Here is a 17,576-nt window from a genome sequence, read left to right as displayed (position 1 = left end):
CTTGATTATAGCGTTAGTTAGCGCCCCGTGGTCGCTCGTCTGTGTCGCGGGGAACTTGTCCCCTAAATTCTCGTCACGTAGATCGGCCCAATTTTTGCTACGGTCCTAAACTTTGCGAGAACAGAGCGTCACCGATACTTCGAAATCTTTCACGACGCAGATTTAAACCGGGCACACCGTTCGAAAGGATCGTCAGTGATCCTCCGAAGGATCGACGAATCCGTGGAGAAACGAGGGGTCGATCGTGGAAAGGCATATCGAGGGTACGTGCATCGGCTCGGCTCTCGGGAGATTACAAGGGAAACACGTCGAAGACAGTATACACAAGGGTGGCTACTAAATTTGTACTAGGTGAATCCACAGGCCGGTATACCTTCCCGCTCCTGGCGCGCAAATACTCCTGGGAGAGGGTCGAGTTATTCGATAGGTTCGAGTTTGGTCAAACAGCGCCGCGGTCCGATTGCACGTTTTCCCTTTTCCATCTCGGACCCTTGCTACCTGGGATTACAACCGCGTATCTATTGTCGTAATTAGCCGGGGTTGCGGCGATCGGCGTCGCGACATCATTTGATCCGTCGACCGGTATAATGGTAGGAACGTCGATGGCGTCGGGACGGCTGCCGTTTGCGCTACCGGACGATAAAGGGAATAACGCGCGTGTTTGACCGCGACGTAATTATTTCACGTTTTCGCGTCTACGCTCTTCTCGAACGCTGCATGTTGCCAGAACGTTGAAAAAGTAACGCGTTGGTCGTGCCAAAGGGTTGTTTGCTTTTCCCATAGACAACGAGCGTGTAAATAGCTTTGTTATCTCGAGTACAAAAAATAAAGGTATCAACCCTTTGAGTGCCAAGCGATATGTCGCTCCTCGAAGTTGTAAGTGCTATAGCTCGTTAACCTTGAAGTAAAATTGACCGAAATATACATTTTTGTTTACAACCATGCACCTTTGTTTAAAACTGTTTGGCATTTCTCGGATATGTACGAAAATTACCTCTGACACTCAAAGAGTACATTTCTGTAAAAATCGTCTCCTATTGAAAAATCGACCGTATCTTGGCAAACAGAAACACGGTTCAGCTAATTGCTACAGGTGACAAGTGACCGCCCCGCGAATTTTATGGATGGTTTCTTCCACTGTTGAGCCGACAGCAAAGTCAAACAGGGAACGATTTTCCGCGTTCATGATGAGTCAACGCAACATGCTCCAAGGAGAAAAAATACTATACTACTCGACTCGTCACTTTTAGGTCCGAAATAGCGCCTGACGCAACCCGACAATTCCCCAAACTACTTGCCAATGCGACTCGCGTTCTTATCACGCGGCTCTCCGACGATTCCAGGGACTATGTCGAATATCTGAAAGCACTGACGCAAACGCGAGGTCTTGCCCAACCGGCTACAACATTTGGAGAGAAAATATTCGAGGCTAATATTTACGTTCGGGCAGCCCCGTGGCCGTTTATCGTTAATACGATTAAGTCGACGCGTGATTCATTCCCGAGCAGACGTTAATAACATCGGCGGACGCGAAACGAACATCATCGAATTTCCGAGGCGTTCGTGGAACCGTTCCATCCTCCGCGGTGTCAGAATTTCCTCGCCAGGTTCGCGCCAAGAGCTTGCATGAATCGTCGTGGAAATCGATTCGATAAAACGGTTGCAAGGTGGAAGTCAACGTTTCCAACGATAATGGATCTAAACTTATTTGCGTGCTCCGAAACAGGACCTTTAACCAGAGACGTTTTCGAACGCGTTCTTCCTAAAATTTAGAGCGTAACTGGGATGTGGAATCAACGGCTGACTCCGTCCTCGTGCCACTTTTGTAATTCAGATTGTAACTCTCGTCGATTCGAAAGCTGCTTACCCTTCGCTCGTGATTCGAGATTATTATCTGGACAAGAGTTCCGCTCGCCTCCGGGCCCCAGAAACCGTACAAAAAACTACACAAAGACAGGAAGTCCTCCCCTTTGATCCCCACGGTCGACCAGTTTTTAATCCTCGGTGTCTCCAGGCTTCACGCGCGCGGACCAGCCGAAACGCGCGGATTTATGCGTCAGGGTTTATACACGTGGACGACTTTAAATTCCGTCGTTCGAGCGGCGAAAAGCGGCGTCGTCACGGACTACCGCGGGCCAACCCTTCGCGCAGTCCTCTCTGTTTTCGAACGTTATCGCGTCTCCCACAGGGAACACGGGAACGCAGGGCCCGGTCCAGCCTCCCGAGATTATCCGTATTGGGGAGCAGAGCACGCAGCGGCGAGGCAATGCTGGGATTTCGACTCGATGCGCCTCCATTTCGCTCCATCTGACTCCCTTCCGTAGTTAGCGATACGCGCGACTCTGTGGCCAGGCAATCTTCCAGGATCGTCGTTGATAGACTTGGAAAATGTAATTATGTAACTGGTAACTGAACGTGCTCGAGCTTTCGCGCAGTAAGTTTTGGTTTGCGCGATGGGAATTAGCACGGAACTGAATGGCATATACCGTGAAGAGCGAAACGGAACTAATCATGGCAATTTTTATGAAAGATATTTATTTTTCTTCAAATAAATCGTAACAATAAGAAACTAGCGTTGTTTGTTATTTCTTTAGAGTCTCTGGAAATGTACACTATTTTATAAGATTTCCTTTCCTTTGGCTGAAATAATACAAATTCATGGAATCAGTTTTGGAGCCTAATTTTTCGTAGAAAGATTTACAATTTCACATAAAAATTTCAGACAACAAATTTCAAATGTTATAAAATAGTGTTGGTTTCCTGAGACTCGAGCTTCGAATTTTTTACCATCCATGATGTATCTCCACTCACGGTCCAGGCTCTCAGGCGAGAAGCGTTCCAAGAATTTTTCAGCCGGATCTCCATGGACGAAGGGAGAACAGCCGTTAAATCTCCGCTAGTGGATACTCCTCGACCACCGCGAATGTCATTTTTCTCACGGGAAAGCCGGCATACCCGATGCTACCGATATCACTCGCAGAGACTTACGCGATGCGGCAAACAAAACGGCCGTGTCAGGCGATTCGCGCGGTCAGCTACGCTTTTCAGAGGGTGAATTCTCTTAAGGTTCCCCTTTCTTCAGTCCTCGAATCCTCTTAGCCCGTGAAAACGTATCCATGATCGATATCCTTGGACGCCGAATCTGTTGTTTCTCTAAAAATTGCTTTACTCTTGGGGAATAGGAGAAGGGGTGTCGATCAGCCAAAACGTACGTCTAGTTAAATACGCGAAGAATATACAGTCAATCCCATAATTAATTGTACTGTCAATGCCTATTAAAGAATTTTGTCTAAATGAAATAATAAGTTTAATGTTTCCAAATATATTAAAAATTAAATTATAAATATGTACATGTGTGATTCGAGATAATGAAGACATTTGTCTAAATAAAATGATAGGTTTGATGTTTCCAAATAAAATTTTCATTATAAATATGCGAGGTTCACTCGCGTAAATACTTATTATTAAAGTTGTCGTTGAGTTTTTCAAAATTTCTTCAATATATATAGAGGGTATGAATACTTATAGGGCTGGCTATATACAGGGCTGTATAAGCTACCTGCTGCGCGTTCGCACGGGTGCAGGTTGCAATTGCAACCGACCAGCTGAGTCATCGAGGGCGCGGGATTGCAACAGAGGGTGTCCGTTAAGGGTTCGTGACTGGGCCATAGCAGGTACGTGACAGTGAAACAGTGAGACAGCAAGAACGGATCGTTTCTCGATGAAGCCCCCGTCGACTGGTTACACGCTAATTGATGAATGAAAACCGAGAAGCTCGTCAACGGAGAACGTTATCTATCCTCTAGGCTAATAAAAATCTCCGTTCCTGTACGCGCAAGGGGCACTCCCCTGTCAAACGACCTCGAGGAACGTATTTATCTTGCTCGAAGTCGTTATTTTGTTCGTCCAGCTCGACAGACCGAGCGATTCTGTTCGACAAGCCGCGCTCGAAACCACCCAATCATTTTTCCAATCGATTTGCCGATCATTCTGTACGAGCGAACGCTCATTTCGGGGAAATAGCCAACGGGACTTGGAGGATCCTTGGGCGGAGAATAGAAAGAGAGAAAAAGACAGAAAAAACGAGCCACTTGCAGGGGCCAATGAAAATTTCCGCCCCGTCGTCGTCGCAGGCTACCGTCTGCATCTCGCCGCCTTCGATCCTGGAATCCCTCGAATTCCGGGCAAATTTCGCGGACAACTTTTACAAATCGACGCCGAAGTCGTTCCATTAACACGCCGACTTGGATTAATCGCGACCCACCAGGCGATTTCTCTTCTCGAGCCTCGATTCGTCCAAGTCTATTCGAAATTAATGCAAAAGTCGAAGCGGTGCGTGATACGTTTTACCGTTCGATTCGAATGTGTAGCGGATCGTAAAAGTCATCGGTGGGAGTGCGACGAATCGTACAGGGATAGCTTCGTCCTCCATCGATCCGTCTGCGACTGGTTTTAAGTAATTTAACAGAGGCGGCCCCTGGACGCATAAACAAACACGTGAGCTCATTGCGCGTCGATTGAATATTCATGCGACGCCTCGTATTTACATTTCGTCGGGATTATCATAACGGACTCCAGGTCGGAACGATCCCGAATCTCGCCGAAGCTCCGGATTCGGTTGCTCAAGAAAACTCGACGGAATCACCGGCGGAAAAGAGCGAAGGGGAAAACGGAAAGACATTGCGCGGAGAAATGGTATCGGGTAGAACGGTCTCGCGAGACTTTGCTTGCCAGTGTTTACCCTGTTTTCTTTTTGTTCCCTTCCATTCTCCCCTCGTTTTCATTAATTATACGGGAATAACTACGACAGAATTGATCCCTCTTCGAGCACAGCTCGCAGTGGAAACGGAGGGGCTGCAACTCGCGTGGAAGCCGCGCACTGATTTGCCTAAAAAGTTCCTTTGTGGTTGCTATGGCGTACGAGAATTACATCGGTTATCGATTCACCCTTCCAACTCCAGCCGGTTCAGCCCTAATTTCCTCTGCGCTTCATTAAAATCATTGGACGAGTGTCGCTCGTTAGATTCATGGCTATACGGACTCCTGACGGTGCGTGGATTGAATTGTTACCCTCTTCCGTCTACGTCTTTGATGATCGAGGGATGACGAGCTCGCAGCTTCGATCGTTCGTTTCGGAGCCACCATTGGAATCTGTAAATAAATTAGATTTATTAGTTTGGATTCGCTTGTGTAAAAAAAAAAAAGTAAATAAAGTTAACATTGAAAATGGAGTACAACGAAATACTAAATTTATTAATTAAAAGTTTTGATTTTATTACTAAAATGTTACGAACAAGCCGAGTTCTTTTCAATACGTGGAGTTGCTCAAAGCTAATTGACAAACGTTGTAAGAAAAAAGGTAAGGAGAATTTCTAGCTGTATACAGTGCAGTTTTCACGCATCTGCTTAAAAGTCCTCTCTGGCGCTTCAGAAGGCGGGCTATATCCTAAACTTTCTCTTCGATTATTCTGCAGTGACAGATATTATTATACACATATCCTCAGATTCCTCAGCGCAATTTATGTTTGCAGTAAAGTAAAAGGTTGAGTTATAGTAAATATTCCAACAGCGTATAAACACCGTGACAGCTTTTGATTTGTTATTTATCATTTACATTTCAAGCCCAGTAATCTCGACGAACCCTCCGCGTACAGCATTTCCTTTACATTTAACCAATTTCCATACTCGCCACCCCACATGCTCCCCTTGATAACGGTCGTGTATTTTATAGTAGCGCGAACAAAGACGGCCCCTCATTTCTATAACGTGGAAATCCCGCAAAGACCGAATTATAGGTGGCAGCGGAATGTTACTTTGATCCAGCGTTTAGTCCAAGTCAGTGGGGGCAACCGAGCAGAAATGAACTCGCGATAATGATACGCGCAGTACGTAAAACGCGCCCTCGGATTCAACCCCTATTCCCCCCGCAGGGAAACTTCGCATCGACGCTGGCGTCGCGGAGGGGCTGATTCCGGCGGCCATGTTCGTTGTTCAAAATTTCGCGGTCGTCCCCCCCCCCCCCCTCCCCCCTCCCCCCTCCCCCGATCCTCCTCCCACGGTGGTCCCCTCTGCCGATAACAGCTTGCGCGACAAGTAAACCAACAAAGGGGAGCAATTTACGCGACGTGCGCAGTTTAGAGACATTGCGCACGTGCAGTTTCCACGATTTTAAACATTCCGATCTAACGAATTCGATCTCTTTTAACACGTTGGTCGCCGTGTCAGCCATCCAAGGGTGACAGAGCTTTTTATTAAAGAATTAAACAAATTAATTCTGAAGTCGTGCTATCGATAAAAATGAATCCGAATATTATTTGTGAATATGGAGCGGTTTGAAAAATACGTACCGTGACAGATGCTAGGTTACGCACTTTCCAATTGTCTCGAAACATAATTTTAACTACGTAGAGATTTTCACGATTATTAGCTTGGCGATCAACGCGTTGAATAATTTCATGCTCCTTATTATTGGAGACTTGAAAGAAAAACTTGAGAAAGAATTAGCACGTGGACGACGACCGTTTACTTCCGCGGTTCGAGGCTCACTTCCCCCCTTTTTCCTAAATACGTCATCCGACCAAAGATAAAAGAGTAACAGATGCCTAGATAATTGTGCACGTCCGATGAGCAAAAAAATCGACGAGAGTAAGGAGTAAGATTTACGCAAAGTGCCTCTTTATTTTAGAAGATTAAAAGTTTCCTAAGGAAGATTAAATTAATAATAATGATTTCGTAGCCATCCCCAGTAAATCACAGCGATCGCTACCAGACGCGTCCATCCATGGAACAGGGGATGGCGAAGAAGGGAGGAGAAAAAAGATCAAGGTCACAGGGTGGAAAAGCGCGCGAGCGCGCACGTGCCACGAGTGGCGCGCATTTTCACGACGATGCGGTCGTGCAGATGGGGCGGTCGAATGCAGGGGTGACCCCGGCGGCCATGTCGGTTTCCAATTAAACAAATGCCTGGTAGGAACTCGAGCAACCCCTCAGGCATAGGCAGCCCGTTTCCACCCCGCGGTTCCAGCGAGTTCCTCTCTGTTCCACAGCGCGAGGGGAAATTGCTGCGACGCACGTGTCGAGCAGCATGCGAAATTCGAGTACAGTCCGCCATTATGTACGCGTTACTCTCTATCTATCTTCAAAGATGAGCAACGTTTTATTGCAATTATAGATTAGTGAAACTATCGAAACAACAAGTGCAGAGATTTGTACTAGTTAAAATGCCTTAGCAAGTTAACAACTATTCTTTCGTTTATTTTCATTTATTTATTTGCTCCTTAGACGAGCGTGGCACCGTGTTGCGACACGTAGCGCGTGCAATCGCATACGTGCACGTGTTTGGAGTTTCTAATCAGTCACCAGACCGTTCCAGCGAGGCTGAGGCCATCGTGACAGTTGGGGGAAATCGTGTTACATATTCCGTTCGCTAACCATTGCGTGATCGAGCGTTCAGTTGGAATCAATAGCGAATGCCAGTAACCGATCGCGTGGCTCGTGCACGTGTACCGTAATCAGCGTATGCATCCTTTCTTATCGTGAATAAATTCTCCAGCACTGGATGATCCAGCTTCGTTCAATCTGCAACGACAGCTGTTCCCCATGTTTCATCTCAACCATGGCTACTTCGTTTCAATCTCCCATGTATTTTATTATCGATATTCAATCAGTCTGTATAAATATGTACATATATAAGCATATACATATTTATAATGAAAAATTCATTAACTATTATCAAAACTATTGTTTAATTTAGTTAAACTTCTTCGATAGACATAGAGGGCACGAATATTTATGGGATTGTCTGTATTTATTCCTTACGCGAGCAAGATGCATCATGAAATTCCATTGAAACTTACATCACATGTGTCTCTACTAAATCGTCGATTTATGTAGACGTTGTTGTACGATCGCTAGGTCCAATCGTTTAATCAAAAGAATTAAACGAATGCATGTAACGGATCTAAACTCGCTTCTCGACCAGCGATCATCCTCGAAACATCGAGTAATCTGACTTTTCCGTAAAATCCAGGCAGTCGTCATCGACGTAGATAACTCTCCGCGACGCGTCGCGCGGCCAAGAACAAGAACAAGAACAAGAACGTGCCGCGGATGCGATGAACTTTCATCGGCGATGACCTTATCAGGAAACTGTTTTTTCCTCGGGAAGAGTTCATCGCAATCTCGCGACGTTTCGAGAGACCGTGCACAAACTCAGGGGAAAAGGAAACCGGAAAACTAACGACGAAAGCACTTTCGATTTGCGTTACATTGCCAAAGCTCCAAATATTGGGGCTCCTCCGCTTGGCTCAGGTAAAATTGTTTGCGGACTCTTCGGTTTTTGGTTGTGTGGGACTCGTCAGCAGCGATTCAACGCGCTCGATGACTAAAAGAAACGTTTCCCATTTTGGTCGGAATCGTAAAATAATTTATTCTATAATTTCCGCAATTCTTAAAAATACATCTTTCGTTCTAACGTTCCAAACGTTACGAATTACATAAATAAACATTGTATTTTCGTTAATTAGATTCGATGTTTGAATGCTTTGTATACCTCGTTTACTTTATCTTTCGTCGCAGACAAAGTTATAGCTGCATAGCGCCGCAATGATTCCGTTGCGTCGCAATTATCTCGCGAGATGCAGTTCCGAAAAAAATAAATGCAACTCAAGTATGAAACACGGTGTTATCTGTGTTTCCACACGAAACGGAAAAATAGACACGGGTCTACGGAGGTGGGGGATCGAGGTCACATTTGCCGAGCTATTACGTTTGCGATAATTACGCGTGAAGATTTATCAAGCGTGTCAACCTGCTTGGCTTACGTCCTTTCTTAGGGCAACGTTCTATGGGGATGCATGGGGAGTTGTCGTCTCTGATCCTGGCGTAACCCTCCTTGCAGTAACAGGCGTCGTTGCATCTCTGCAAAAAAGTAATTAAACGACAATGCTCGCGGGGGAGTAAATCAACGAGTACGACTTTTTCACCGATCACCCTCCTGTTGAAACACTCACGATATTAACGATGGGACAATTTTCATTAAGATTCGAGCAAGTGGTTTGGCAAGCAGATCCACACGCGTACTCCTCGTTCCTCCTGTCGCAAACGAGGTCCGCAGCGAAGGTGGCTAAAAATATAACGAATTTGAACAGCGAACTCCACCGCAATTTCACCTCTCATCGATTCGAATTTCCGTGTTCTTGTCACTCGAGAGTGAGTCATAGAAGACCAATTGAAACCAAATAGTTTTACGAAAAGAAACGACTTTCGCTTGAGCGCGAAATAATAAAACATCCCAAAATGATGTAAATATAGAGTAATTTCTGAATACTTGCAAATACCGAAACCAAAAATTTCTAGAGGCTATTAAAAATAGGCGCGTTCACTCTGTCCGAACAAAGTCAAGAACCGTGACGCGAGATCACCTGAAGTTCGAAACGATCACAATCGATTATGAGGACACTTACTTGCGGAGAGAATGGCCAGAGCGGCGAACAAAACAAAAATTACTTTATGCATCTCGATGGAACGTTCGATATCTTGTTTACAACTAAACTGATGCATGACAGTCAAGATCAGGCTTATATACGTTGTAATAATTTTTTCCACATCAGATCGGTTGATGACTAAATGTCCCCGATGATATTCAAGGCTGCTCGCGTTAGTGTAATCCCCCTTTTTTCTATTTCCCCTCTTTCTCCAACGTTTGAAATCGCGACTAGAGTAGACGCTAACTATACATCGACTTGTATTATTAACGAGGTTAAATAATTGTCTCCTCGTGATAACAAACTAAATGGTTGAAACGCTATTGATAAAAACAATGTCAATTCGCAATTTGAAGCTACATTCACGTCATTTTCTATATGCTGTAACATGATCTACGTTGTCGATGTAAATCGACGATTAAGCACTCACTAGTGTTAGTTACTGCGTCGTTGAAGAAGAAAACGACAACTCGTGACACGAAAATTACACCTGTAAAAACATCACGTTTGTATCAACTATCCCTTATACAATTTCAACGTCCATACATTACCCAACAATAAGAATTCGATGTTTGCAGACACAAAACATTGCAATTTTTAAAGAAGAACTACGTTTTTCCCCAAGCTATTAATAACCATAAAAATGACGTTATAAATTGTATTACACGGACGGAACGCTTCATAGTTGGCTGACTACGATAACATCGTCCGTGTGAAAAACATGATTCTCGGGAACTGAAAGATACGAAGGCCTCCGGAAATTTCGTGTAACGTGCAAGTTTAACCATTCGATTAATTTCGGGGAATTCTAGCATCGAGCATGAGTCGCGTGTAAAACTTAATTCGCACACATCCCACTTTCATTCCTGTGGTTCAACTTAGCGACCATTGTCTAACCCAATCTACCATATATTTATGCACAGACCGCTCGACGTATCATCGCGTTTAATGTATAATTTTGTTTTATCTACAGCCTTCGCTAGTTTTCCTATCGGTCGTAGGTCGTTTAATTGGCAGTCACTGTTTGTTTCCATTTGGGTTTTTCCATAACAAAATTTGCTAACTAATCGACCTAACCTTCGTATGTTTTTAAACTACATCCTATTTCTACTCGGTGACCGAAAAAACGAAAACGTTTGGCGATGTTGGAGGTCGAGCAGAGCTGATTGGAGGAGTTAATATCGGGTCAGTGTGTCAGAAAGACCGTTTCAGGGGGGGGGGGGGGAGATGGCGAAATCGTGGCCCTTCATTGGCACAAAGGAGCCACGGTCGCCTCCTGCAACGCGACGTTTCACAGGGGTGAAAAGTAGAGTAGAGAAGGGCGCCAGAGAGGACGGGAGAAAGAAGGGAAATGGGAGACGAGGCAGGGTCTCTCGAGGGCTTGCAATCGAGTTTTCCGCTGTCAGTGGCTGCTGGTCGTCGACGAGGGAAACAGGGCGGCTACGCAGCCATTCGCACGCCTTCAGACTTCAGACGCCCGAATAGCTCAATCGAGACAGTGTCGAGGGATTGGCGACCCTGTCGCGATTGCTCGAATTAAACAAAAAAAAAAAAAGAAATGCTTTATGTATTCTGTTCTACACCTTTCTTTGCGCTGCTCTCCTTGAATCTAAAGGACAGTGGTCTGTGTGTGAACAGAGTAGAGGTCCAGAATCACTGGTCACCTTGATTACCGAAGGAATCGAGGCCCCACTGTATTCCCATCGAATTTAAATATATAAATTGCCGAGCAACGTATTCAGCGATCGTTCCTCTCGATCCGTCTCCCCGGAGACTCTCGACGAAATGATAAATTTTGTGGAGAGCACTAGACTGTCGCGACGAATCATCCGCGACTGGGAAGAGGGAGGATGAAAGGAGGCGTAATGGAGGAAGTTGGTTCTGAGTGCTCAATAATAAATAGCATTTTCGACTGTCGGATATTCGATTGTCGGCTACGGCCTGGCTAAATAAAAAGGTAAAAAAGGGGAGGAGCAGAGAGAATAAGGAAATGCAAGCGGAGGGATTCGGTGGGGTTCGGTGGGTCGTTGTCTCATCCCCACGGCGTTTAAAAGAAAAGGGAGCGCGGAATCGAGAATCGACGAGATCGATCGCTGGTTCCAGAGTCGGCTGCGTGATCCAACGTCCAACTTTTACCGACTCAATCGAGCGAAATTAACGTCGACGCTGTTCGCAGAGTTCTAATGCGGAGGTCGCTAATTGTCGGGCCACCACAACGTTCTGCGATTCACGGGTCGTACATGCATCGCACCAAACGCGTCGCTTTCGAACAAGCTTTTAGCCACTAATCACGCGTAGTATTAAGCCGTTTGCACATTTTTCCACGATAACATTGACCACAGCATTGACGAGTTCACGTTTGTTTTCCTACTGCAAGCAATCGTCAATGGTCTGAGATAATTATTCAAATACACATAATAGAGTGCGACGTCAAAACTTAGGTAACGCGTTAGCGAGGAATTATATAAAAGCCCGGTCGATTGGACGATAGATACAGAGTAGCTTCGACAGGCTTCAACAACATTAGACATCATGCTTCGCAAAATAATCATTTTGTCCGTCGTTCTAGCGATGGTGTGCGCTCAGGGTAAGTCGTTTTTGCAAAGATTTTACGTATTTCGATCGAGTGAGAGTTTGTCGTGTGCGGTGTTGTCGAGTATTTTATTGCATTTGTCGTGGTTTACGGTAGAATTAACCCTTTGCACTCGAGAGGTGACTCTCAGTCACCATTAGGTTTCACGCAGCAAATCGATCAGTAATAATGTTTCTTTAGGTTTCATTTCTCTGGAGCTCGAAGTGTCGATAAAATGATTGTCGGCGAGGTAAAGGTGACATTATTCTCAAATCTAGATAGCTTAGAATTCATGGCAATAGAATGCTAAGAAACATCTCGAGTTGCCGGTAGAAGGGTTAATTGTCGTTTCGGAGTAATAACGATTACGGAAATTCTTGCAGATTGCGGACCAAACAAAGAATGGAACTCGTGTGGATCAGCGTGTCCACCCACATGCGGCCTACCTGATATGCGCCCCTGTACTATGGTATGTTTATTTTTCGTGTATTGTACGTAAAACGCGTAATTGTTATGTTAAGTTGCATACAGCGACACTTCTTACAAACAATTTCATTCCGATTCTATTTCTGTAGCAATGCGTGGTTGGATGCCAATGTAAAGCAGGCTTGAAAGAAAAGAGTGGCGAGTGCGTCGAGCCTAAGGACTGCTAATACAATTCTACTAGAGGCTGGACAACGTCAGCCGAGACTAGTGGCGAGTTTAGACGTTACTATGTTACTTAATTAATTGCTTCCTTCAAATAAAATAATTTCATTCACGAAGTTAATCTGTGTATTCTGGCGTTCAACTGCGAACCATTCGAAACTACCCTGTCCCCTACCCTCTCAAAAAATACAGAACGTGTATCTACGGTGAAATTGATTATAGATAATTATTAGAATAATAAATACGTATATTTACATAAGTTTTCCGTTCGAGTGACCATTCGGATATTATTTGTTATTTTTCTCGTTAAATGTATCGCCGATGCGATTACATAATCGTTTCGATATGACAATCAAAATTTGGCAGAAATTACGCGTAACGAGAGGTCAAGTATTTCGTTCGCATGGAAACGTATAAAAAGACATACTAAAAAAATAACTATGCACAGTTGCTTTATCCAGACTCCGACAACATGCTCCGCGAACTCATCGTCGTAATCGTCGCACTGACGTTAGTGACCGCCAAGGGTAAGTAGATTTTTAGACAATTCTTACGTACTTCAAATGTCTAAAGGGGGAGGCTTGTCCAGTCCAAAAATATACAATTACTTTGTAATTGCATGAGAACAGAAACTCTCCCACACCCTTCATCGTCAATTTAAAGATCAGTTGCTCGATTTCTCCATAACTATTGACTGTCATTCGAACGTAGTTACGGTTATAGTAAAATGTTTGCAGTGGCGCCCAAGGAGTGCGAATCGCATAAACAATGGCTCGCGTGTGGAACATCGTGTCCACCCACCTGCGGATTACCGGATAACCGCCCGTGTATCCTGGTACGTTCTCATCTCCAGTATTTTGCACAAAACATGTGTGTAATCGAGTCTGAAATCGATGGACATGTGCGTTTCGTTTTCTAGGAATGCATCCCTGGCTGTCACTGTCAACCTGGCTTGAAGGTAAAGGACAACAATTGCGTCCTGCCTAGCGAGTGTTAACATTATTCGACTGTAAGCTTAACAACGACTACCAAGAAACTCGGAAGATGTAATATTGTTTATATGCTTGTTTCTATGAAATACAATTCGTAACGTCTAACAGCGTTGTATTATTCTGTCCGCGTACACCCCCACAGATCAAACACAAAAGATAATGGTAATATTGGATTAATTGGATCTAAATATCGCATTTAATCTTCGATAACAAACACGAATCTCGCTTCATTTTAAATCCTCACAGAGTCAGTTCTACGAAGTGTAGGGCGATAAGATTGCTAAAGGATCTTTATTTAATATAACAATCTCGTTATGTCGTTAATGTTCTTACTTCCACTCTACTGATTCGTGCCAAGATGCCACACGTGCAAATTATTCAAGACGGATACGGTTTGTCAAATCTAACCCAGAAACAAAAAATAGTTCACCGCCGGTATAAGTTTCTACCGAAGATCGAAACGTATGTCTTACTTTACGAATCGTGTCCATTAAGTAGGCTACTAGGACAAAAAAAGAAATGAAATGATCGAACAACTAAAGCACCGATCGTCCGAGAAGGTCGTCGACGAAATGAACGAATAATCCCGACAATTTCCTCGTCTACGAGCTACGGATGTAGCGCCAGTGTGGGATGGGAAACGAGATGAAGTGGGAGAGAGTCACGAGTCAGGAAAAATGCGTAGATCAGCGTGAAAGAGAAAAAAGATGTCGATCTTGGACAACGTTTCGTAACACCGCTATATAAAGCCAAGTAGTTTCGACAAGTTTTAGTGCTAGTCGTAAACTTCCCCGGAAATAGACCAACAATGTCTCGATTCGTTCTCGTTCTACTCGTCGCTCTGGCTATATTGTCTGCTGGTAAGTAAAAGACTACGAATCACGTATTATGAGCGGTGCACGAGAAAGAATACTAAAGTGATTGGATGCAACTAGGCGCGGAAGTAAAGGTCTCCGCTGGAGAGTACGAATCATCGATGTTCGAAGGAAACGTTTGAATTTAAATATTGAATTTAAAATGAACTTAAATTAACAGCATCGAGAACGAAAATATAATTTTCGAAGGATAACATAACGATTGTGTGCTCGAAGGTTCGTCTGCCCAGCAGTGCGGACTTAACGAGGAGTTCAAATCATGTGGATCGTCATGCGAACCTACTTGTGGCGTACCTAAGGCACAGGCCTGCACTTTGGTTAGTATTGAAATTCACGTTCGACTCGTGATAGTAAATATTCTTCTCGTAATTAGGACATTGTCGATGTTTAGCAGGCGTCCGAGTTATTTCGCTCTAATATGATAAGTAGCCGCGATAAATGACAGTAACAGTAATAACAACGATAAGAACGTTGCACGTTCCATGTGACATACTAACGGCCTTCGCGAAACCTTGGTACTGAAACGAGTATCTGGACACACGAGTCTCCAAAACAGACTGAAAGCGATCGTCATGTATTTGAAATTGTTTCTACCGATCATAAATGTGTTCATCAAGGAATTAAAATTTCTTTATTCTTTCATGCAGGAATGTAAAACTGGCTGTCAGTGTAAGAATGGATTCATGAGAAACAGCGAAAACGAATGTGTCACACGTGAAAACTGCTAGCATTGCCACCAGGAGCACGGAAACACGTTTCTACCGATTTCTCAGCCTTCTACCAGTTTCTACCAATTTGTACTAAAAAATAAACTGTACGAAAATGTGAATAAATGATCGTTGAATTTTCTGTAATTCCTATTCTTCGTCCTTCGCAGCGAAATATCGAGTTACGTGTGCCAAAACCGTGTACTTCGAATGGATTATTTTGTTTATGAATGTAATCTTGTGGACGCATATACTTGTGTCTGAGTAACGGCAATTCCCCATTGGAAGAAGAAGAATAAGATAAACAAGAAAATAGATAAAACGAGTATCTCTCGAGGCGAAAAAACAGATATGGGGAAAATAAAGCAAGTGGATCGGTACCATATAAATACGAACATGTACTTTCCAGCTTTAGTGTCACTTATAAAACCGTTCGAAAATCAGAGCCGCGATGTCGCGAATTGTTCTTCTTCTACTCGTTGTTGTTGGAATATTTTCTGCGAGTAAGTAAAACGCATCGTTCAAAACTAATAAGAAGGACGGTCTGATAATTTGCTGATATAAAAATCTATTGCTGCTTGCACTTTCTTAAAGATTCGATAATCAATAAAACAGCAACCAACTAAAAGTATTTCTTTTAACTACTCTAAAGGAACTGTTAAAGCAATTTTATCTGTTCGAAGGTTCGCATGGGCAAAAGTGCAGACCTAACGAGCATTATGTTACTTGTGGAGGATGCGAACCCACTTGTGCCGTGCCCACGGTGAAAGTCTGCACTGCTGTTAGTATTCGAATTTCGTTTTAAGCCGTGTTCGTACAATCACCGAATAGAAGATTTCATTTTTGATTCTTTTGTTTATTTACAGCATTGTGAAATCGGTTGTCAGTGCAAGAGTGGATTCTTAAGAAACGATGCTGGATTGTGCGTCGCCCCCCAGAGTTGCTATTAACGGCATCACTGAAGCCCAATGAAATATATTTGTTTATTTTTCCCCATCTTTTGCTTGTCAACGATGTCACGTAAATATAAGGTAAAAATATAATACGAAAGTACAGAGTGTAATTGAAAAACGGAAATAAAATAATTAAAAAACGTAATATATTATATTATTATATCCAAAAGTAATTGTATAATATAACATACTAAATGGAGGTACGTAAGAGGCACGTCAGACACGGTTAGCGTCGTTGAAATCGCTAACAAAGACCACGATCGATCACCTGCAACGTGTTCATTTTGCACGTTCACCTGTTCAAATGGGATAGACGACGCGCAAAAAGACTTTTTGGGGATAATTTATATAAAAAAAAAAAAAAAAAACGAAACGACATTGGAAACTATCGTCAGAACACAAACGCGGTAGACCACGACAGCGAAAATATTCCGGGTTGTAAAATTCATCCGATAAAGGAAACCATCCGAGTGAAAGGAAAATTATGGAAATCGTCATCGACAGACTTTGAGAAACGACTACACGCGTCAAGAATGAATTATGCTCTCTTTAAGTAAGCAAAAGCGTTCGGTATAAAAAAGACCTCGAAGAAAAACGTTTCATTAGTGTCGTAGTTGAACATTGTCAGGGTAACACTTAGCTTTGGAAACTAAGCAAAATGAAGTCGATTACTGTGACAGCTTTCATCGCGCTGATCCTTTGCGTTGCGTGTAAGTACGATCATTGGTACGTGTGTGTACCACTTTTTAGTTGATTACTGTCTGTTAATTGACAATACGCGATCGCGCGTATCCAACAATTCACAGAAAAAAGAAAATACTTTTAAACGCTTCATTTGAACTATTTGTACGTGATTTATATCGTACTTGCACGTTCGTCACCTTGCTAATGACGCCGTTCCCGATTCGTCACGACCTACACATATCGATACCAAAACAAACGGTTCGGTACAACGCTTCGGAACGCGCCGCTGCTACACATCGTCGAAATCGCGAAATATCTCGATTGCGAATAAGAGCCTGAACACTGTCATTCTGTGTAATATTTATTCGAAGCAATCTCCCTACAATTATTAATTTCTTGCATCGACCACTCGAAAACATAGGATGATCTTATTTCCGAATATTTCTAAAAAGAGAATGGACGTAGGCTACTCTAATGATGTACTTTCAGATATCCCTGAGACTGTTTCTGAGGAAGGTACGACGGAAGCCCCTACGACTACCCCTGCCCCCACTACTACCCCTGCTCCTACGACTACCCCTGCCCCCACTACTACCCCTGCTCCTACCACCACCACCCCCAAACCTACTACTACCACCCCCAAACCTACTACTACCACCC

At 43.7% G+C, this 17,576-nt stretch overlaps 3 protein-coding genes and 1 long non-coding RNA gene across 4 annotated transcripts in view; 3 read left to right on the top strand and 1 right to left on the bottom strand.

Moving 5' to 3' along the window:
- Positions 1 to 8,489: 8,489 nt before the first annotated feature.
- Positions 8,490 to 9,625, bottom strand: LOC128891392 (inducible metalloproteinase inhibitor protein-like). The gene is made up of 3 exons (XM_054150847.1): positions 9,465 to 9,625; positions 9,012 to 9,124; positions 8,490 to 8,919 (listed from the first exon to the last, which is right to left on the bottom strand). The coding sequence occupies exons 1-3, from the start codon at positions 9,559 to 9,561 to the stop codon at positions 8,779 to 8,781; spliced, it is 351 nt and encodes a 116-aa protein (XP_054006822.1). The 5' UTR covers positions 9,562 to 9,625; the 3' UTR covers positions 8,490 to 8,778.
- A 2,286-nt stretch (positions 9,626 to 11,911) lies between these two features.
- On the top strand, positions 11,912 to 12,687 carry LOC128891502 (uncharacterized). Its single transcript, XR_008460842.1, has 3 exons — positions 11,912 to 12,072; positions 12,441 to 12,526; positions 12,633 to 12,687. It is a non-coding gene; the product is annotated as an uncharacterized LOC128891502 (long non-coding RNA).
- Positions 12,688 to 14,404: 1,717 nt separating this feature from the next.
- On the top strand, positions 14,405 to 15,426 carry LOC128891476 (chymotrypsin inhibitor-like). Its single transcript, XM_054150983.1, has 3 exons — positions 14,405 to 14,557; positions 14,789 to 14,889; positions 15,220 to 15,426. Exons 1-3 carry the CDS (start codon positions 14,506 to 14,508, stop codon positions 15,298 to 15,300), a joined length of 234 nt encoding a protein of 77 aa, XP_054006958.1. The 5' UTR covers positions 14,405 to 14,505; the 3' UTR covers positions 15,301 to 15,426.
- Positions 15,427 to 16,875: 1,449 nt separating this feature from the next.
- LOC128891373 (adipocyte plasma membrane-associated protein Hemomucin-like) overlaps positions 16,876 to 17,576 on the top strand; it is a 1,776-nt gene continuing 1,075 nt past the window's right edge. The window contains exons 1-3 of the mRNA XM_054150823.1: positions 16,876 to 16,942; positions 17,406 to 17,487; positions 17,524 to 17,576. The exon at positions 17,524 to 17,576 is cut by the window's right edge and continues 114 nt beyond it. Coding sequence (XP_054006798.1) covers positions 16,891 to 16,942; positions 17,406 to 17,487; positions 17,524 to 17,576 — 187 coding nt within the window. The 5' untranslated portion in view covers positions 16,876 to 16,890. The remainder of the gene's footprint in view (positions 16,943 to 17,405; positions 17,488 to 17,523) is intronic.

This window comes from Hylaeus anthracinus, unplaced genomic scaffold (assembly GCF_026225885.1).
Source record: "Hylaeus anthracinus isolate JK02 unplaced genomic scaffold, UHH_iyHylAnth1.0_haploid 0, whole genome shotgun sequence".
Classification (NCBI taxonomy): Eukaryota; Metazoa; Arthropoda; class Insecta; order Hymenoptera; family Colletidae; genus Hylaeus; species Hylaeus anthracinus.
Note: the sequence above shows the minus strand (reverse complement) of the source record. Positions and strands in the feature narration are given on the sequence as shown.

What these genes read in the sequence shown, in the direction of transcription:
- LOC128891476 (XM_054150983.1), top strand. Translation starts at nt 14,506, where the DNA reads ATGTCTCGATTCGTTCTCGTTCTACTCGTCGCTCTGGCTATATTGTCT. An exon ending in TCTGGCTATATTGTCTGCTG is followed by an intron (nt 14,558 to 14,788) that starts GTAAGTAAAAGA and finishes GTGTGCTCGAAG; the next exon opens with GTTCGTCTGCCCAGCAGTGC. An exon ending in AGGCACAGGCCTGCACTTTG is followed by an intron (nt 14,890 to 15,219) that starts GTTAGTATTGAA and finishes TCTTTCATGCAG; the next exon opens with GAATGTAAAACTGGCTGTCA.
- LOC128891392 (XM_054150847.1), bottom strand. Translation starts at nt 9,561, where the DNA reads ATGCATCAGTTTAGTTGTAAACAAGATATCGAACGTTCCATCGAGATG. An exon ending in TCTGGCCATTCTCTCCGCAA is followed by an intron (nt 9,125 to 9,464) that starts GTAAGTGTCCTC and finishes TTATATTTTTAG; the next exon opens with CCACCTTCGCTGCGGACCTC. An exon ending in ATTGTCCCATCGTTAATATC is followed by an intron (nt 8,920 to 9,011) that starts GTGAGTGTTTCA and finishes ACTTTTTTGCAG; the next exon opens with AGATGCAACGACGCCTGTTA.